Raw genomic sequence first — 22,305 nt, 5'->3', positions numbered from 1 at the left:
CTGCGGATAATTTGAGAATGAGAAAAATGTCCGCAGTGATGGTACCTCGAATCTTGACAGATGACCAGAAACAACGTCGGCTTCATATTTCATCTTATCGTTTACAAAATGCAGAGAAGTTTGATAGGGTCATTACCGGCGATAAAACGTGTTTTCAATACGACCCGGAAATCAAACGCCAGAGAATGCAGTGGAAAACACAGAATTCACTTTGGCTGAAAAGAGCACGCATGTTTCGCTCGCAGTTCAAGACCGCCCTTGTGTGTTTCTTCCATCACAAGGGGGCAGTTCACTATGAATTCACTGCACAAGGACAAACGGTGAATCAACAGTGTTATTTGGAAGTGCTGACAAGGTTACGGGAATCTGTTCGGAGGAAAATACCCGAACTCAGGTCTGACAAGTGGATTCTCCACCATGACAGTGCCCCTGCGCATGATGCGGTAAAGAGTCCTCTAGTTACTGGCTAAGAAATTTATTACAAAAATGGGCCATCCACTTTATTCACCTGAAGTAGCCCCCTACAATTTTTTACTCTTTCCAGAATTAAAAATGCCCTGAATGGACGGAGATTTGCTGACATTCCTGACATCCAACGCAACGTGACAACGTTACTGCGAGATATTCCGGAAAATGATTTTCAAACCGGTTTCAGGCAGTGGCACTACCGTCTCGCTAATTGCATAGCTTCACAAGGAAACAGAAGCCGCTAGTGCAGGGATAAGCAAATTCTATTTTCACAGGGCCATTCCGGGAATTAAATTGTCTCACTTTGCACACACAGAATTATTGCGTTTGTAGTTTCTCAGGCTGCCTGTGGTGTTGTTTTGCTTTTTTTCCTATTTTCCGACTAGGATCTCCCCTCCCCCACTTGAAATATATATAATTACTGAAACTGGAACATACCGTGCTGCATTATACCATAATAAACAACAGACACATTTCTGGAACCAAGACCTTATGTGTATATTAGAGAAAATCTGCACATATATTTAGATGAATTTCAAGGCAGTTTCATTTATTCGACGAAAACAATTATGAAGACATGACTTCCTACTGGACAGAGAGAACTGGGTCTAGTTACCGCAGGCGCAAGCTTAGTGCTGCAAAAAGGAAAACTCTTAAACAATTCAGCACAGACCGTGACAGGAAGAAGATTGGGCCCTGGCAATGGTCTGGTAAGTGCTGAAACTTCTTGTGAGTTTAGGAGGTAAGTAACACGTAATGTGATTCAACTGGATGGTAGTATTAAGGAAGTAATTTATATTCATATCTTATTTTATCTACAGCTTTGATGTTGCTTCTGGCGCCTGGATTTCAACCGGCGTATCGTTTGTGGCCACGTTCTTGTTGAATAAGTCTCCTCCTGTTTCGGAGAAGAGTTGTCCTCTGTTAACTGACGAAGTAACTGTCTGTCCTCTGTCTAGGTCTAACAAGTTGTAAACCTTTATAGGTTTATTCTTATCATTATGATCATTCGGTGTCGAGTTTTCCGATAAACTTGGCATGTTCTGTATCTCCCCACATGAAGAAACTGTGGTTTTGTTCTTTGCGATATCGCGAGAGGCCGTCTCATTGTCCACAGTATTGCTGGGGGCTGGGACAGTGGAACTGCCGGTTCTCTTTTCAGTTATCACGGGTTCCGGCCATACTCGTGCATGGAAGATCTCTCTCCAGCGTTTTCTTGCACTCTGTGGCAAACATCTGTAACCAAATATTTGATGGTCAAACAACGCTCTGAGAAGAAAATTACTTTCTATGCCGGAATTTTAAGGACATTCGATTCTATTGCTAATGATCTTGCCTGGCTCTTGTGATCTCTATTGCCGACGACTCGGAAATTCTTCCGATCTCAATTTTTATGTGTATTTACTAACCCGTGGCCTTTATCAGTACTTATAGTGTACGTCCAATTTTTCGTTTGATCAACATGAAACTTAAGTTGTTTTTTTTTAATTCGCTTAGTGGGGGGGTAGAGTCCAACTGGGTCCACTCGGCACGGCGTCCACTGATTGGCCTATTGTACCTGCCCCGGGTGATTATGATGATGGAGAATTTGGTGGAATGAAGAATGGTAGGGAAAACCGAAGTACTCGGAGAAAACCCGCCCCAGTGCCACTTTGTCCACCACAAATCCCACTTGACCAGACCCGGGATCGGGAAGCCATCGACTAACCGCTTGAGCTATGGCGCGACCCAACTTCTGTGACGCGAGGCCCTGCGGTATGCCCCTTCACTGCACACTTCGCAGGTTACATTTACGTTCCTATTTGTTACACCTCTGCGTTTAAAAATGACCCTCTTAATGTCCATTCATTTACTCGGGTTCAGTCCAAGTACAGTCCGTATGAGACTGCGGAGGACAAAGTTGGAACGGGATGGGTTTCTTTCCGAGTGCTTCGGCCCCCCCTCCAAATTACAGTTGAACCAATACTGTACCCTCTCTTCTGTCATCCGCTGATGATAAAGTGGGCCAACTCGAGGCCAAGCACCAAGGGACTCAGTTTCACCCAACCGAAGGAATACCGAAGAAACGCTGTTTTTCCTCTCAGGAGTTGGATCTACCTTTCCTGTTTCCATCCCAGTTCTTACTTCGCTCGGTTTACTTTCGACCCTGAAGATGGGAGCACTATGTTCCTCCGAAAGATTTGTAACTTCTTCCAGACTTCAAGGCGTCACGTCCCAGAGGACAGTCTTTTAAGATGAGTCTTATTCACAACTCATATGTTTTCCAAATTATTCTCTTCAGGTTTTCTGTACTTGATAATGTCACGTGATGGAGTGACTAGACGGAGTTTGGATTGGTAATTGGATTTATTGTTCTTGTTATGAGTAAAGAGGTTATGCCACAAAATAATTAAACAAATTCGAATTGTTTAAATATCGCCCTACATTAGTAGCTGAGGACGAAACGAAATCGTAGCATAATATTTCATGGAAAGTAAATGTATCGTTTTCTGAGTTTAAACAAAGAGACAAATTTCAACAGTTGAAACAAGACACTTTAAATTAATATCTTGCGCTTCAATACATTTGATTTCTACTTTAATTCTGTGGAGCAAATGATATAACAAACCTCAGGAAATATATCCAAAACAACATGAATCTCGGAATGCTGATGGATTCGCGTTCTTCCAGAACCGCCTTGACTATCTCTGTAGCCGCGTAGTTAGGGGACAGCTTGCCAATTCTGCAACAGAGGACACTTGCTCCATATGGAAGAATAACAGCAAGAGATTTATTGCGAATTCCTTGGCTGCAATCTGTTGCTTGTTTTGTGTTAGGTTCTGAAAATGGGTAATTTCTTAGCTGTCAGTTCGTCGGCCAGACTCAGCGCGACAGTCTTAATGTAGAAGTCAAACTGAAAGTTCTGGGAAGACTTCACATTACCTGGTTTCTCTTAAAGGATTCCACTTGCATGGAGAGGATAGCTTCGGTTTCTTAAGTAAATTCAATTTAGTGATCAATTTCGTTAAATACCTTTCACTCTTCCAGACATCCACTATGGAATAGATTAATTACTTGTAAGATTTGAGGTTTTCACGACGGTGACTATGAATAAAGCAGTCCTCTGGGATGTGGCGCCTGTAAATATTGTATTAAGCGACGTTTCAGAGAAATGTATCGCCTCCATCTTCAGGGTAGAAGAAAAGAGAAGAAAATCCGCACACGAAGAACCGGTGTGAGCAGGTGCAAATAGACTAACACAATATCTACACTGCGCCACATCCCAGAAGTCGGCTCTCTTCAGATTAATTACTGATCAGATGCTTTGTACAAAATTAAAAATGGTAGTACAATGAGACAGTATATCAGCTATTTGAAAAATTCAATAACGCCTACAACCTTCGAGAGGTGTATTGTACAATATTGACATTAAATATGGTATACTGAGTGTAATTAGTTTAAACGAAACTTGTAGTGTACAAACAAATATTTGTCTGAGGAATTTTCTGTTCAGAGTAGTCTGAAACAGTAAGAAGTTTTATAGTAATTGTTTTTCGACTTTGCTGATTACTGTACCACTAATGAAAGAAAGTGAGCAGGAACTAGAATAGAAATGGACACTCCAACTTCTAATCTATGCTAATTATGATAATTTATTGACCAAAAGCAAGAACATCACAAGGAAACAGAAATTCAATTAGACGCTGCTCTATGTTCAGAGTGCGAATCCCGTTGCATGTCCCAAACGTACGTACACGGTTAGCTTAGCGGTCGCCACAACAAAGTGATTTATAATAAATTAATGGTTTACAAATAAATATTAATTTCCTGCTACACGTTTCGGTCTCATAGGACCATCATCAGGCAGAGATCTAAGAATTCGTGTAGGATCAGTGAACTGCTAATATGGATCCATAATCGCTACAACGTGTCATACCCTATGATACAGAATTGTGCCTCGAGTTAAATATAGGTATTGAAATTATGTATGTGAAATATATCTAGAATATATATTGAAAGGATATATTATACAAGTTCGTTGACTTTGTATTAAAGGTATTAAAATTATTGAAAGATGTCTTAAAAATTATTTAAAAGCACTGAAGTTGTTAAAAAGTATAAAGTTATTACAGTTATTAAAAATTATGTGCGCCAGGTTTTAAAGTTCAGAATGTTAGTATCAGTTTAGTGTTAAGCTACATCACTTTATAGTACGCGGATGCACGCTGTTAAGCATCCGCATTCCATGGGAAACTAAGTCTAGGTCCATGTCTCTTGAGCGAAACGCAGTACAGAATCAAAGTTAAATAAGGAATCCCAGAATGCACAAAATCGGAGCAGGTTAGAGAGAGTTCTGCGCATGCTTGCTACCAGTCATTTCATAACAGCTATCCTTCCCAGTTGCTATAAGTAGACATAAAGGCTTAAGCATAAAGATCTCTAAACTTTTCTTTTGTTTTGTGTGGATGTAAAGCCTGATCTCTCCTCTAAGCGCAGAACATAGATTGAGAGCGTTTCAGAACGATATTAGTACGTAAAATGGAAGGAGTAACGGGAAATGCTTAAGGAGGAGCTCCATACTGTTTGCACTTCATGTACCAAATAATTAATATGAGAAGCCGTATGTTCGAAGCATTGAGAGAAAAATAGTGCATAGAAAATATGTATATCAGGAAACCTAACTGGCAGGGACCACTTATGAGATCTACGTGTAATTGGGAAGATAACATTAATATTGATCATGAAGGAAAAGAAGGCTAGAGCGTAAGCTATACTCATACGAGTATGATACATGACGGGGCCCAGTAGAGTTCGCTTCTGCTTCCTTAGAATTCGGGGAAATTCTCGTCTAGATCAGCGACTGCTCACCTCTGAGAAGAAGCTAAGATCTGAGGAGTTAGTCCGTGAGCGAGTGAAAGTAAGATGATAACGGACAGTACATCCGTCAGAGAAAGACGTTCCATACTTCAGTAAGATGATAACGAACAGCACATCCGTCAGAGAAAGACGTTCCATACTTCAGTAAGATGATAAAGAACAGCACATCCGTCAGAGAAAGACGTTCCATACTTCAGTAAGATGATAACGAACAGTACATCCGTCAAAGAAAGACGTTCCATACTTCATTAAGATAGTAACGAACAGTACATCCGTCAGATAAAGACGTTCCATACTTCAGTAAGATGATAACGAACAGTACATCCGTCAGAGAAAGACGTTCCATACTTCAGTAAGATGATAACGAACACTATTGCGGCCAGAGGAAGTGCAATTTATCGGTACGATGATATTGAACAGTGCACCGGTCAGAGAACGTTAGATACATGAATATCCCTATAGCGACCAGAACAGTTGTCAAATCTTTGTATCACGAATCACGAATCGGAAATGTGAGGGGGTCTGCGTGACACTCGACTTTCTGCTTCTGCGCGCTTTGATCTTACCTGGGGGAGGAGCATTGTGTGGTTCACCTCCGATCATCGTTTAAAAGAATTTCCATAATTTATTTTCGGAATGACAAAATGGCCGAGCATAAGCATTGCTTACCTGAGGTCGAATTTCAGTGGCAAGTCATTCATGCAGGCTATGAAGTAGGGGTGCACGCAAGTCACTTTGACCTTTCTGTTCTGAAGGTATAGCTCCTGGAGCAGTCCGTCCATCAACCCTGTGAACAGGTCGGTGCATCTTGTGACAATGACTTCTCAAATGAAATTAGGAAAGCACACACACTGTGTAACATGTTTTGTTTTAAAACAATTATAATAATCGCTACTTTCTGTGGAAAGTCAAAGGCATATGGACATTTGTTCATTTCAGAGATTTATCTTTTGACATATACGTTTACTTCAGAATATTGCACACAGCTCTCATGTCAGAAATGTGCGTCACTTACCTCGAAGTACACGTACTCAGTTCCTCATGCTGTTAAACATTACGGCAATGGGGTTTTCCCGGTACCGTATGGTCATCAAACTGTAGAACAATCCACGTACAATATGAGCTATAGAGTCATTCCATATGAAATCATCCAGAAAGGTCGCTCACAATTTTTAAAAAAATTCAAATTTTGTCCACCTATTTCTACATATTTTCACACCTCAAAAAATGTAAAAAAAATTGTGATCCGCTCGGTTCTCCCGGTACAGCCGTTTTTATAATGCGAAAAAAACGCGTTTTCGGCTCAAATGGAGGTTTGCGTTATCTTCTGTATCTCGATAACTATTGAAGCTAGAGACTCTAATGAAAAACCAATTTGTTCCTCATGATATAGATAACAAATTATATTATTATAAGGTTTTACTCAACTCACTTCCTCTAGGTGTAATTAAGCTTGAAACTTACCTATCGATTTTGGGAAAAACGCTATTTTGACCTTCAGAAACCAATGGGAGGGGGGAAGTATCAGATCTGTGGTTTCTACCCTTTGTTTTCTCCTACATGAAGAATACAATCATATAGTTTTGAACACCGTACCTATTTTCTAAAATTTTCCAGGACCTTCCAAACTTTGCTCTGGGCCCAAAATCGGCCATTTTTAACATCTCATATCTCCGGTGGGGAAGCTCCGAAAATTTTGAAATTAATAGCAAATAGTGCACTATTCTAGAGCAGCTTGAAATTAAAATTACAACTTTTATATTCAACTACTAGCGAAGTTTTGGGCACTTTGAATTTTACCAAAAAAAAAAAAACAATATCTCAACAATTGGCTTACCTGCATCAAATGTTATTAGTTCTTTGTGTACTCCGATGAATATTTTCCACTTTGTTTGAAAGTACACGTGGTTCAGTAAGTGTCCACTATCACGATGTCTTCGAAACCATCGGACTTGGATGTTTAATAACACCTGACCCTGTTTTCCTCCAGATGGACGACCCGGTGATTTTCTCTTGTGTGGAGCACAGTTTTGCACTTTTGGAACCTGCTTTTTAGAATGATTTCATTTCTTGCAACTTCCTCTTTTGGCACAAAAAAGTAAACTATTCCTGGGATATTTTCTGTGCAGAATATTTGCAGTTATAGCGGGCACATGATTTGATTAAAATGAGTTTTTTTAAGACTGGCTTTCGCTGCTTGCCTCTTCGTGGTGCTGCCAATACCGTCACAGGCATTCTTCCCGTGCGAGATGGCAAAGAAGTTCCATTCTGCTTCAAGTCCGAAGTCCTCATAGTGATGGCATAAATTGGAAAGATTCNACATTTTCGGAGCTTCTCCGCCGGAGATATGAGATGTTAAAAATGGCCGATTTTGGGCCCAGAGCAAAGTTTGGAAGCTCCTGGAAAATTTTAGAAAATAGATATGGTGTTCAAATCTATATGATTATATTCTAAATGTAGGAGAAAACAAAGGGTAGAAACCACAGATCTGATACTTTCCCCCTCCCATTGGATTTTGAAGGTCAAAGATAGCGTTTCACCCAAAATCGATAGGTAAGTTTCGAGGTTAATTTGACCTAGAGGAAGTGAGTTGAGTAAAACCTTATAATAATATGATTTGTTATCTATATCATGAGGAACAAATTGGTCTTTCATTAGAGTCTCTAGCTTCAGTAGTTATCGAGATACAGAAGATAACGCAAACCTCCATTTGAGCCGAAAACGCGTTTTTTTCGCATTATAAAAACGGCTGTACCGGGAGAACCGAGCGGATCACAATTTTTTTAACATTTTTTTTTGAGGTGTGAAAATCTGTAGAAATGAGTGTACAAATTTTGAATTTTTTTAAAAATTGTGAGCGACCTCTCTGGATGATTTCACATGGAATGACCCTATAGGTAAAAAAAAAGTTAAAGCTACCTGTAACAGGCCGTGAAAGCCCATAGGATTGTGAGACGTCGAGGCGCCCACATCTTCTAGACAATCAACCCACAGATGGCGGTTTGTCAGCCTTTCGCGCCGGCCACCTTTTACTCCCAGGAAGATTCCTGGTAGTCATTTCCGTTAGAGACTGAGTCCGCCCCGGGGCCATAGTGCGGATGGATCAGGTGAATTGATAAAATCCACCTGATCACGACTGGAACCCGCGACCTTCCGTCTTGTAGAATAGTGTCTCAACCAACTACGCTACCGCGTGCCCTGTGAGATGTAGGTGTTTCTTTCATCTCTGAGTAAAATACGTAGATTTCGAATTATACAAATATATGCACAAAAATCTCCAGTAAACTAAATATTTAAACTTATTCGGTAAATTATCGCATTTGCTTCTGTGTAAAGAGAAAGTCTTCGAGAAACGTGCCAAGAGAGGGCAGTTCATCAATGAATCGCCGAGAATTATTTCAGTTTTTATGCACATTTTCTAAAAATCAAGAGACAGACAAGTCCTGGTTTCCATGGATAAGCGGCGACTTATGCTTAACAAAGTAGACGTGTATTGTGAAACGCTTCCGTGAGAATGCGCTTTTGTTACCAGAGACGGCTGCTTTGGAGGCAGAGTATACCGCCTCGTGGGCCACAGGAGCTATGGCGGCAGCCGAAGAAATGGCTACCACGTGTCCTGAGTTCCTCTCTAACATGGCCGGCAGGAAGGCTTTCAGAGTCTGAAACAAAACAATACAGTAGGCAGGAAGAAGGAATGGTAAGCACCGTCTAACAAGACCAGCGACTCTTCCTGATACGCGTATGTATAGTGAGCAGTGATACGTATATACTGGAAACAGATGAGCACGCCGCTATACTGGAACAAGCATCCAAATTATAATATACAAGTAATTCATTTGTTTAGAAAAGCTAAACAATGTAAATACGTGTACAACTCTTTATTGACCGTCATAACACAATAAACAGAAAACGTGGGTAACTAGTGGGTCTGTGTCATTCCGAAGTACGAAATCAAAATTGCTGGTGACTACATAATGACGATCTGTGTGATTTACACAGGTCACCAAGAATTGTTATAATATGTGAAATCTAGGATTATACCCTAGAGTCTTGTTGTATTTTTTTGCGTTTAATTATCCTATATATATTTTGTATTCATAAACCAGACCCTTCGTGGTTTTCCTCAGTGTCACCAGGCAAATACAGATACCATACCTCAAATTAAGCGGCGACCGCCTCCTTCCGCATTCTGTCCAAATCAGTTTTCATTGAGCAACCTTTGTTTCGATGTTACTGACAGTGTCGTTACATAAACCGAGTGAAGTTCCTACCCAGAAGTGCCCCATGAGGTTCGTGTCCAGCAGACCGTACAGCTCGTCAGGGGTGCATTCTAGAACTGGTTTCACCAGGCAGATTCCGGCGTTGTTGATCAGTATGGTCACGTGACCGATCTGTTGCTGCACCAAGACAGCTGTCTCCATTACAGCTTTCCTGTCCGTTACGTCACATGTGAAACCTATGGCCTGACCTCCCTCTTGTCGGATATCCCACACCTGAAAGACAAATGCTGTAGCGTTAACAACAGAAGCACTCAAAATTAGATTTGGAATGTTTGCAATCCTGCTGCTCTATACGTATTTAGCTGCTTTAAATCCACCCACTTCACCCAGCAGTATCCCTGTATATATTCTTATGTAAAAGGTAAAGTTGTCTCTATGCTTCACTAATTAAGCACTACGCCATGAAGACGTATGGGGGAGTGGATGTACAGATCCACATTTTCTTGACCTAGGCACTAGCTGGAGGTGAGTGGTCAGGTTCGTGCCCCTGCCGATTTACTCCCGGGGAAGCAGCCCCCGTTACCAATTGGATAGGAGGTTGGGTGGACCCCAGAGCCGGTCTGGACGACGTAGAGAAGAGAAAATTCTTGACCCTACCGGGACTCGAACTCCGACCCCTCGGTCATCCAACCCGTAGCCAGTCGCTATACCGACTGAGCTATCCCTTCTCTATATTCTTATTTATGTTCGAAATGTCAATAAGGACAATAATATCTTAATTTAAACCCACTTGGAAACTGAACTCATCTAGGACCGAACTGCAGACTGGGTTGGGTGTGAATTAACGACGCTGCAAGTTCTGAAGTGATCATTAACTTTGGGTGGTATAAGATCATGCTCAGTGAAGTTGAAAGGATTTCGGAGGAAGCAGCCACCAAATAATTCGGGATACTGTAAAGGCATTCGCTTGAAGGGGCTGAGGATACCATGGAAAGCATCAGTTCGCCTTCGGACTGGTCACCCCAGGAATATAAGTCAGCATTGCTACCGCTTTAGCCAGGCGGAAGATACATTTGAGGGTAAATTATTATCTAACTCGAAGGAATAAAATGCTTGAGGAAGTAACAGTCGTCCGTCTGGTCAAGGAATTCGTGACTTTTATGGCACCCGAAAATCCATCATCGTGTTCACAAGATTCAACCATTGGGCCATATCCTGAGCCAAGGAAATTGAGTTATTTTTCTCAGGCACTACTACTGCCTGTAAGATGTCTCTATCCATCTACACCTACATCTCGATACATCATTTGGTGGGAAATAAACTTTTAGTGATAATGTGTATTGTAAAAAAAGGTAAAGCTATCCCTGTAAAAGGCCGTGCAGGCCTATAGGGTTGTGAGACGTCGAGGTTCCCACATTTTCTAAACAATCGGCTCACAAATGGCGGTGAGGTTGTCAGCCTTACGCGCCGGCCGCCCTCTGCTACCCAGGAAGATTCCTGGTACTCATTTATGCTAGAGGCTGAGTCGACCCCAGGGCCATAGTCCAATTGGAAAGATTAGGTCAATTAAAAAAATCCAATGACCTCTTCGGGAATCGAAACCGCGACCTTCCGGCTCGTACCATAGTACCTCAACTACCTCAACCAACTACGCTGCCGCATACAGAACGAAAGTCAGTACACAGGTACACTGTCTTTCTCATGTTCTCATGGTTAGCTGAACTTGCCATGCGCGGTACGCGGACTGCGCAATGCCTTGTCTTGCGGCTAGTGGCTCCAACAGCAAATGATTCACTGTAACAAGACGAATAAGAATCACTTGGATCACTTCTCTTTGTGTTTTCGCTTTAGTAAGATCTTGCAGAGGCCTGTTACGTCGTTGAATTGAAATGGGGAAATACACACTTGAGCAACGAGTTTTTCTGTGTGATCGTTATAAGAGAGACATATACGTATAAGAGTGTTGGTCGTAATGAAGTCTCGCCCACCGTCAGCCGTTTTCGTTTACCTCAGTTTACCTTCAGAACAATTTTTGTGATAGCAGTGTATGAAGATTAGAGAGTTGCAATCCCTACCATAGCACACAGAGGTTCCACATGCTGTCATTGTAAGTTTTGCCTGCACAATTCGCGTTCCTGGGTACCGCAATGTTCGTAAAGCTACAACTTTCGATATTTGCGGGTTCGATTCCCAATGAGGTCATTGGATGTTTAATTGACCTAATCCTTTCGGCTGCAGTATGGCCCTGGGGTCGACTCGGCCTCTAACAGAAATGAGTACCAGGAATCTTTCTGGGGGATAAAAGGCGGCCGGCGCTTAAGGCTGACAAACTTACCGCCATCTGTGAGCCGATTGTCTAGAGGATGCGAGATCCTCGATGTCTCACAAGCTTATGGGCCTCCAGGGCCTGTTACGGGGATAGTTTTTTCAGCTTTTTGTCGCTATCCAAACTGTTCAATATTGTTAACCATCGTCAAAATGGGAACCTTCCAAATTCGGAGTAGTCTTCAGCGCTGCTACATACGCATCAATTTACATCACAGTCAATTGTCCAGTTATATGAGGACAGCCGGGGGGGGGGAGACTGAGAGACACCATTATCCTTATATACGTTTTAAATCGCATAGTGTGGAATGGAGTCCATCTGGGTCCACTCGGCACGGCGGCCACTGATTGGCCTATTGTAGCCTGCCCTGGGTGATTATGATGATGGAGAATTTGGTGGAATGAAGATTGGAAGGGGAAACAGAAGTACTCGGAGAAAGCCCGCCCCAGCGCCACTTTTTCCACCATAAATCCCACTTGAACAGACCCCCGGGCTCGAACCCGGGCCGCCGCGGTGGGAAGCCAGCGACTAACCGCTTGAGCTATGGCGCGGCCTTTCCTTATGTGCATTACTTTCTTGTGCTTTGTGGGAAGGACACGTAACTGAATGGCTTCTTTCAGTGTGAACTCGGTACTCAGTGATACATTCATACGTTCAAATTGTCCTTCTGTGACACGAAAACATGTTCAAGTGCGAAGGAACCGAGAACCCAAATCGCGTTTTAACATATGCATTTTGCCCATGTGCGAGGGAAACACATCTCATTTAGGCGTTTCCGTTGATGTGACAACCACATAAGTAGAGGAACTCAGATACTTGCAGTGTTCTGGTTGTTCTCTGCGTCTTTGTCCCAGCAGACAATGAAAGCCTGCCTCCTCCCGAAGTTAAGTGCTAATCTCCTTCCTAGTCCACGACCCGCTCCTGTTACCTGTAAAATTAAATTTAATAAGATGCTATAAAATACAACGAATGCATTAAACATGTGTGACGCACAGTACACCAATGCGATATCAGAAGCCAAACCCAGACAGACTTAGTCAGCATTTGGTGGGATAAGGAAAAGTAAAGCTATCCTGTAGCAGATCGCGGAGCCCATTTTTTTCTGAGATATCGAGGCTCCCACATTATCTAGACAATCGGCTCACAGATGGCGGTGAGGTTGTCAGCCTTACGCGCCGGCCGCCCTTTACCCCCAGGAAGATTCCTGGTACTCATTTCTGTTGTAAGCTGAGTAGACCCCAGGGCCGTAGTGAGGCCAGAAGGATTAGGTCAGTTGAAAAAGATCCAATGACCTCCTCGGGACTCGAACCCGCGACCTTCTGTCTTGTAGCATAATGCCTCAACCAACTACGCTACTGCGTGCCCCCCGACATTTGGTAGGATATACTTTCTAAAAGAGCGGAAGTTATTCACTGTTTGAGACCAAATAGGGATCTCGGGCCGGTATCACATGATATTTGAGAATCCAATGTTCTTATTATAAAGCGTGCTATGCTTCTTTTTAAATCATAAATACAGAGTCTGCAGGAAAAATAAATTAAATTGGGCTCTGTAATGACAGATTCCCGTAAATATCGTTCTTTCGCCTCGTGGCCGTGTCGTCACCTGAAACTGTGAAGGTATCTTCTATGATTCCTACTGCGTTACTGAGTTACACTCTTGTACCAGAGAGCAGTGCATCTTCTCCACGCCCCCCCCCCCCCCNGGGAGCGCTGCAGAAACGTACCAGAACGATCTCCCCCTTGACAGACTTCTGCCTGCGAGGCACAACGAGGTGTACAACTTCTCTCAGCATGCAGACAATTGTCATGAGTATGCCACGGATGACGTGGAGGAGCAGGTACGTCACTTCGCAGCAGTTCATGTCTCCTTCGCTGTAGACAGGTTCCTGCAGAAACATCAGGAATTGTTAACATGACCTCTCATTTCCAGCTGACAACGCACTGCGCCACTACAACCTTTAATTGGCCAATATGCTGCTAGGTTTGAAATTGCATCTGTTCTAATGTCCAGGTACTGTAAGATCTATTTGGAATTTGCAGCTTATTGGTTTTTACACGAAAATGACACAGTTTATTTCCTCAATGTATGTGTATTTTAAATGTTACTTAATTTTGCCTCAATAGTTACGAGATGGAAGAAAACTGATTCTGTATTGGAATGGCATCACTGATCTGAAATGAGTGCCGTTACCTCCACACCACTCGCCTCTGAGTTTATCCCTGCAGCCTGCCATTCTTGTCTGCCTGGAAAAAATTGTCTGAGTTATTTTATGAAAGAGCTTTTAGTAGTGTTATCAGTTGTTCTTCGTGTCCTCGAGTGATTCAAGATGGCGCTACGTAAATGAGGGCAACATGGTGGAATCCCGTGTGATGAAGTGAGACAAACGTGGTAGCGCAGCCCCGTGCCACTCTGCTGCACGAGAAGAGGCGCTTTCGTGATGAGAATGGCATTTTCCTTGTAAACAAATTCGCTATTTCAACTTTCTAAAACTTGAAAGAAGAATGTTTTATTAACTCCTTTGGAGGAACATAATTCATAATGGATAAATCATTTGATATTGAAGAGGCTGATCGAAATGTTTTTACCAGTAAATCTGAAATGTCTGACTCTTTTATATCCCAGAAACAGAGATATTGATGGCTGCATATTTCCGTATCCTGTTACTGTATCATTCTTCAAGACTCGAATCTTATTTCCGGCTACTGAATTTTTCCTACAGTATATTTGGAATGTCTGGGAAACTTTCATTTCTCCTCACTTTCTGAAGAAAAAATATAAAATTCACTGTCGTTTTAAGAATTAATTTTAACTGCAGCTGTATCATGTGGTAAAGTAGTGCAGCAAGCAGCAATTCACTGTCTGTCCCATAAGGACATCAATCACGTCATATCAATGCCATGTCTCTCGTAAAATTCCCAAGTTACAGGCTTGTCTTTCTGTCTGTCTGTCTATGGTTCTACAGCCCTTGTGGGCATTGGCCGCTTTTTCAAGTTAACTGACTGCGTAGCTCTATGGAGCAAAAGCTAATACAAGCTAATAGTTGCTCAGCTACTTCGAAATTGCTCGTCTTCAGTCGAACCCGTCCCCGCAGGAGCCAGCAAGGAACCACTGGTTCCTAAGACAAACATATCGCTCCCACCACTCTTGCCACGGCCGTTTAAATTCACAGTGCAAGTTAATAATTTTAAATGCCCAATATGCAATAGCGATGGGCTACGGGCTGCATTTCGCATAATGGTGGGGGGGGGAGTCCATTTGGGACCACTCGGCATGGCGGCCACTGATTGGCCTATTGTACCTGCCCCGGGTGATTATGATGATGGAGAATTTGGTGGAATGAAGATTGGCAAGGGAAACCGAAGTACTCGGAGAAAACCTACCCCAGCGTCACTTTGTCCACTATAAATCCCACTTGAGCAGACCCGGGTTTGAACCCGGACCGCCGCGGTGAGAAGCCAGCGACTAACCGCTTGAACTATGGCGCGGCCCTTACGGGCTGCATGGTCAAGGCTAGATTCCCGGTAGGGGCAAGACTTCGCTCCTCTCCTTAGCATCCAGACCGGCTCTGGGGACCACCCAGCCTCCTATCGAAAGGTCATCGGTGGCTCTTCCTCCGGGGGGGGGGGGGGGNGGGGGGGGGGGGTAAAGCGTTAAGGCGCGACCACTGTCCTCCATCTAGTGCCGAGGCCAAGAGTGATGGAACTATACATCCACTGCCCCATACGTTTTGATGGCGTGGTGCTTAATTAATTAAGCATAGAGGCAGACTTATCTTACGTCACATGCGTGGAATTTAGTTGTACTACTTTGTGATGAGTTAGCGGCGGCAGATGTCGCCTGCCCTGAGAGTGGGGCAGCCACTCCAGAAGAGAGTTCATTTCATATGCAACCCAAATCTGACGGGAATCAGCACATAATCACGTTCCTGGAGCAGAGAAACCGAATCCGGTGATATGTTCCTCACTGTACGACATACGTATTATGTAATCTCATAGGGTCTCGGTTGCGTACGAAATCTCCCGTTCATATTATGTTGAATTTCTGAACACGAAGCACAATTCCCGAGACAGTCACAATCTGGGCACAACGTGAATGTTATCAGCTGTCCCCGCTTTCCCGTGAGCATGATGTGGCATTCTTTCCTGCCAGATCCTGGATTGTATTAAATATATGTACAGGCTCCGGCAACTTCAGAACAGAAGCAAATTAACTCTTCATGTTTTTGGCATTCGCCCGCCTCTTTGGTCTAGTGGTCAGAGTTCCTGGCTACAGATCCAGAGGTCCCGGGTTCGATTCCCGGCGCTACCGGATTTTCTGAGAAGCAGTGGGTCTGGAACGGGGTCCACTAAGCCTCATGAGGATAATTGAGGAGCTATTTTAAGGAAATAGCGGCTCTGCTCTAGAAAACCGAGATTAACGGCCGTGGGGATGAGTGGCGCTGACCACGCGATACCCTCTATCCGCTAAAGTTGGCACTAACTTCGCCAACAAGCGTCGGTCGCTCGGTCGGTATAGTTCGCTTGCAGACTACAGGCCACGGAGTTTTTGATAGTCATGACTTTAGGAGAACATGTATTCTGTAAAGAAATATGTACATTCACGTATCTCCGAATCAGCATACATGAAACAATTATGTTGGCCTTTCCAATTATAAATGCAGCACAAAATGCCTGAAAGAAAGAGGATTGCTTCTTAGTAGAGAGGTCGTTCAGTTAAGTGCCGATGCTTGAGTTTCTGAAGTCATATGGCTGAGAGGACGAGACAAGAGTGTTGTGCTGAAACCTTTTGGTGAGCGACCACGTGGGAGGCCAAGAAAGGCATGAGAACCCAGTGGNAGCTATTTTAAGGAAATAGCGGCTCTGCTCTAGAAAACCGAGATTAACGGCCGTGGGGATGAGTGGCGCTGACCACGCGATACCCTCTATCCGCTAAAGTTGGCACTAACTTCGCCAACAAGCGTCGGTCGCTCGGTCGGTATAGTTCGCTTGCAGACTACAGGCCACGGAGTTTTTGATAGTCATGACTTTAGGAGAACATGTATTCTGTAAAGAAATATGTATATTTACGTATCTCCGAATCAGCATACATGAAACAATTATGTTGGCCTTTCCAATTATAAATGCAGCACAAAATGCCTGAAAGAAAGAAGATTGCTTCTTAGTAGAGAGGCCGTTCAGTTAAGTGCCGATGCTTGGGTTTCTGAAGTCACGTGGCTGAGAGGAAGAGACAAGAGTGTTGTGCTGAAACCTTTTGGTGAGCGACCACGCGGGAGGCCAAGAAAGGCATGAGAACCCAGTGACAACCCACAGAAGTAGGCTTACTGCCTGCACTAATATATACTTCTTCTTCTTCTTCTTCTTCTTCTTCTACTATTGCACAACAGCCCGATCTTGGCCTCCCTTACCAAGCCCCTCCATTCCCCTCTATCCTGCGCTGCTCTCTTCCAGTTCCTCACACCCATTAACTTCTTTGCATCTTCTTCCACCGCATCAATCCATCTAGTTCTTGGTTTCCCAGCACGTCTCCTACCACCTATTGTACTGTATATTTTCTTTGGGATACGCTCCTTAGCCATTCTCTGTACATGCCCAGCCCATTGCAATCTTTTAAGCTTTATCGTCACTGAGATCTCTGGCTCCTTCCAACAGTCGCATCTTCTTCTTCTATGGCGCAACAGCCCTATGTCGGGCCTTGGCCTCCCTTATCAAGCCCCTCCATTCCCCTCTATCCTGCGCTGCTCTCTTCCAGTTCCTCACACCCATTAACTTCTTTGCATCTTCTTCCACCGCATCAATCCATCTAGTTCTTGGTTTCCCAGCACGTCTCCTACCACCTATTGTACTGTATATTTTCTTTGGGATACGCTCCTTAGCCATTCTCTGTACATGCCCAGCCCATTGCAATCTTTTAAGCTTTATCGTCACTGAGATCTCTGGCTCCTTATGTAATTTGTATAACTCTTTATTATATCTTATTCTCCATATCCCATTCTCTTTTATTGGTCCATAAATTCGTCTTAGGATTTTTCTCTCGAAAGAACTGATGACTGGTTCCTCTTTCTTGTTTAGCGTCCAACCCTCACATCCATAATAAAGCACCGGTCTTATCATTGTTTTATATATTTTTGTTTTAATCGCTCGGTGTATATCCTTTGATCTAAAAACTGATAGTAACTGATCATATACTCAAAATATTTCAAATATTGCAGAATTCAAAGTCACACAACTTCGGTTTGACTGAAACAGAATGTAAAATTTAAAAGTGAAGCTATCCTTGTGACAGGCCGTGGAGGGGCCATAAGGTTTTCAGACGTCGAGGCTTCCACATTTTCTAGACAATCGACTCACAGATGGCGGTGAGATCATCTATACGCGACGGCCGCCCTTTGCCCCCAGAAGGATTCCTGGTACTCATTTCTGTTAGAGGCTGTCGACACCAGAACCATAGTGTGGCTGGAAGGATTAGTTCAATTAAAAAATGTAATTACCTCATCGGGACTCGAACCCGCGACCTTCCGACTTGTAGCATAGTGCCTCAACCAACTACGATACCGCGTACCCCCGAATGCATACTAAATTGGACTGGTTGAGGATGACGTCCGGAGACGAACTGTGGTATCATCAGTTACGACCATATCCAAAATGCTTTCCCAGAGCTTTGAACGCCGGAAGTGAAATGAAGACGGATTTATCGCCGCATATTTTAGGCAACTTCTCCGTCACAACTGTTGGGCGTGAAACATAACCTGCTGGATAACTAAGCAGAACTGGCTAATGCGTGCAGCAGCTGTCAGATCGCCATCCAGCATCGCGTACAGGAGTGTTAGAGGTCATTCAAATTGCTCATATCCGGTTCCGGGTATTCTCATAGTCTTGGACGGCGTCGCTTCTTGTCACGGAACAGTGAGGCCGTGTGCCCCTCTGTAACCATTCATTGTGTCAATGGTCCCCGCTCTGTTACTACAACCAGAGTTCCTTGAAGGGCCCTAGCAAGATCTGGGGAACACAGGGTACTCAACAGTAGTCTGAGTTCTCTGAGCGACTGTAAATTGTCCCTCGAACAAAATACAATGCAATAAAATAAAACAAACCAACATATTATGACGCATATGATCACTGCTAGATAACGGTTCGGTAAACACGCTCTCAACAGTGGAAGGACATCCGTTGCTGGGTAGCAAATCGCTAAAACACGAAATAATAGACCAACTATGGGTGGTGATCTCTATTCGGTTCGCCCCGAAGTTATAAAACGGGGACACGTAATTTATGTATTAATTTATTAATTACCCTGTGGAGGCGGGGCCGAATACCTCCACCGTGACCCTGCGACCCGTAGGAGGCGACAAAAAGGGAGAAGTCTCAAAATTGAGACAGTAAAATATGGCAGCAAGTCCCTAGGAACTCGGACCCGAGAAGGACAAAAGAGAGACCAGTCCTCTCGTCATAGAGGGCGCCCCACAAAAACAAGACCTTAACTGTCAAACAGTAATAAATATCTGGTCATGAGCCCCAGATGGTGCTCGACACCAAGACTTATTGACTGACTGACCGTCAGTCGTAATGTGACTTTGACTTTGATTCATCAATTCCTCGTTCGTCAGTCATCCTTAGTGATTTGTAAGTGACCGATCCGTAAATCAGTACCAAGTCAGTCACAGCAGAAGAGAAGACACTCGTAGTCCAGTGTTCAGCTGTGGAGTGCTGACCAGCGGACACCGGAAGCTGAAGAAGTGACCGATCCGTAAATCAGAACCAAGCCAGTCACAGCAGAAGAGAAGACACTCGTAGTCCAGTGTTCGGCTGTGGAGTGCTGACCAGGGGACACCGGAAGCTGAAGAAGTGACCGATCCGTAAATCAGAACCAAGCCAGTCACAGCAGAAGAGAAGACACTCGTAGTCCAGTGTTCAGTGTGGAGTGCTGACCAGCGGACACCGGAAGCTGAAGAAGTGACCGATCCGTAAATCGGAACCAAGTCAGTCGCAGCAGAAGAGAAGACACTCGTAGTTCAGTGTTCGGCTGCGGAGTGCTAACCAGCGGACACCGGAAGCTGAAGAAGTGACCGATCCGTAAATCGGAACCAAGTCAGTCGCAGCAGAAGAGAAGAGCTGTGGAGTGCTGACCAGCGGACACCGGAAGCTGAAGAAGTGACCGATCCGTAAATCAGAACCAAGTCAGTCACGCAGAAGAGAAGACACTCGTAGTCCAGTAAGGAATGGAGCGAGTCTTAGGCAGTCATTGATTGAGAGCCGGTATACTCGAGTGTAATTAAGAAAGACTGCAATAGAAGTGCCAGCAAATCCAATCATCCAATCCACAACCCGGTATTATTCGTCACGGAACCTCGGACACGTGACAATATTATTGTTGTGTTGACGGATAACCATACTTAACCACATTAAGTGGTGTTTCTTTCTTGAAAAGCTGACAGTTTCTCAGTCACGCAGCTGAGAGGAATCCCCTGCCTCATAGAGAACATCATATTTTGAATTCATTTTCTTTGAATATGCACTCTAAATATCCATTTTGGTATTATTCTCCCATTAGCTAAAAAACAAACTCCGTGGCCTGTAGTCCGCAAGCGAACTATACCGACCGAGCGACCTCCGCTTGTCGGCGGATTTAGTGCCAATTTTAGGAGATAGAGGGTGTCACGTGGTCAGCGCAGCGGATCCCCACGGCCGTTAATCTCCGTTTTCTAGACCGGAGCCGCTATTTCCTTGTAATAGCTCCTCAGTTATCCTCAGTAGGCTACAACACATTCTGATTATGTCTATTTATACCTATAAATACCCCCTGTTCCATTCTATGTCATTTCCACCATAACACTCCACATTAGTCTGATTCTTACCTGCAGTGTTCCATGGAGCCTGTTCTCCTGCCTCGTGTAAGCACAGACTGTTGCGAAGTCACCGAGATGGTCGCGCGGCCCCTCCGTCACTTCAGGGATTTTTCTCACAATTATATACTTGTAATACAAGAGAACGGACTGTGGAAACTGGGATTCATTGTGCACAACACGCATGACGGCTCCCACAAAGGAGTTGCATAACATCTGCATGATAATTCATTTCGAAAGGAAATTAAACTGCGCAATTAATGCTTCAGATGAAAGGTGCCCGTCCGCTGTCATATCGAGACTCTAACGGGAGTTATAGAGTTTCTGGACAGACCTATACGTTGCACAAATAAAAAGCGTGATGTTTCTGAACTGGATCTTCTTTCAACATCGGGAAAAACATTAAATCTCCTCAGTTCAATCAGTATATTCAGCTCAGCTGTAACCCTATATTGCTAACAATTTGTTAAAACTAGTTCTAATTATGAAGCAAGCAGTCTTCTGGGATTTGGCACCGTGTATATGTGGTGTTAACCGACGTTCCTCCGAAACGTCGGTTAACACCACATATACACGGTGCCAAATCCCAGAAGACTACTTGCTTCATATTCACCGCCGTGAAAGCCTCAAATCTTACATAGTTCTAATTACTGTTGAATTTCTTCAAAATTAATTAAAACTTATTATTTTTCAGTTGATACTCTGTGCTTCCAGTATGCTATGTTTTTTTTTTAATTGTGTGCGGAGACTTGTTGTGGTGTAGAGCTGTGTCAAGATCTCGGCTGAAAATATCACTTTCTTTTTGGTATAGGTCAGGAGTGACTACATCCCATGTTAGAAATCCTCCAAGTCTCTAGTAGCAGCAGTCGACGGCATTCCAATGCCCTCCCTCCGTATCACACTGAGCTAGTTCACTCCGTGTGCATCTGACAGAGAAAGTCAGTGGTGATACATGTAGCACGAATGGGGAAGACAGTAAATGCACAGAGTGGACACTAAGTTAGTTAACCAAAATATTCTCACGTGTATGGATGACTATAGATGGGGATTTGGATTGCTAATTGGTTTCAGTGACTACTTACAGATCGTAACTACAAGTAACTACAGCGGCACTGTCGATAATTCACACACTCTGCAGTTCACTACAGCACACACAAAGTCTTTTCCAGCGTCTTCGCCAGTCGTTGCCTGTTAACGGCTTCAACGGCGGACGTTCCCCTTACTCTGGTTTTCCGAACTATTCCCGTGCCTCAGCTACCAGATTCTAAGAGCAACAGCTCACAAAGGCTGAACTGTTAGTTCTCTAACTAACTCGTCAACCAACTACTTCACTTCACTACACTGAACTGAACTCACTAATTTCGTTACCTATAACATCTAAGGCACGGACAGCACACAAAACACCGTACCTATATTCTGTACCCATTGTTGCTTGCGTAGCCATCGGCGCGGACCGAGCAGAAAACACCGCTTTCCAGCCAGTCGATTGGCGCTCTTGCCGCTGTCCGGTAACGGCTGTTGTCTCATTGCTTGTATCGCGGTCGTTGCCCGACAACGGTATATAAGCCATAATATTCTTTCGTATTAACGGA

At 43.7% G+C, this 22,305-nt stretch overlaps 1 protein-coding gene across 1 annotated transcript; it reads right to left on the bottom strand.

Annotated features, from left to right (window-relative positions):
* Window positions 1–265: 265 nt before the first annotated feature.
* LOC111871510 (epidermal retinol dehydrogenase 2) lies at window positions 266–20,899 on the bottom strand. Its single transcript, XM_023864671.2, has 8 exons — window positions 20,726–20,899; window positions 13,598–13,759; window positions 12,692–12,799; window positions 9,597–9,818; window positions 8,855–8,984; window positions 5,995–6,112; window positions 3,077–3,190; window positions 266–1,704 (listed from the first exon to the last, which is right to left on the bottom strand). Exons 1-8 carry the CDS (start codon window positions 20,897–20,899, stop codon window positions 1,284–1,286), a joined length of 1,449 nt encoding a protein of 482 aa, XP_023720439.1. The 3' UTR covers window positions 266–1,283.
* Window positions 20,900–22,305: the final 1,406 nt, after the last annotated feature.

This window comes from Cryptotermes secundus, unplaced genomic scaffold (assembly GCF_002891405.2).
Source record: "Cryptotermes secundus unplaced genomic scaffold, Csec_1.0 scaffold625, whole genome shotgun sequence".
Lineage (NCBI taxonomy): Eukaryota > Metazoa > Arthropoda > Insecta > Blattodea > Kalotermitidae > Cryptotermes > Cryptotermes secundus.
This window is presented reverse-complemented; position numbering and strand designations above follow the sequence as displayed.

Excerpts from the sequence above, each read along its gene's own strand:
- LOC111871510 (XM_023864671.2), bottom strand. The coding sequence starts at position 20,899 with ATGCGTGTTGTGCACAATGAATCCCAGTTTCCACAGTCCGTTCTCTTG. Across the intron at positions 6,113-8,854 it reads CTCCAAAGCAGCCGTCTCTG|GGTTGATGGACGGACTGCTC; the intron begins GTAACAAAAGCG and ends ACCTGTTCACAG. Across the intron at positions 3,191-5,994 it reads CCACTGAAATTCGACCTCAG|AATTGGCAAGCTGTCCCCTA; the intron begins GTAAGCAATGCT and ends CCTCTGTTGCAG.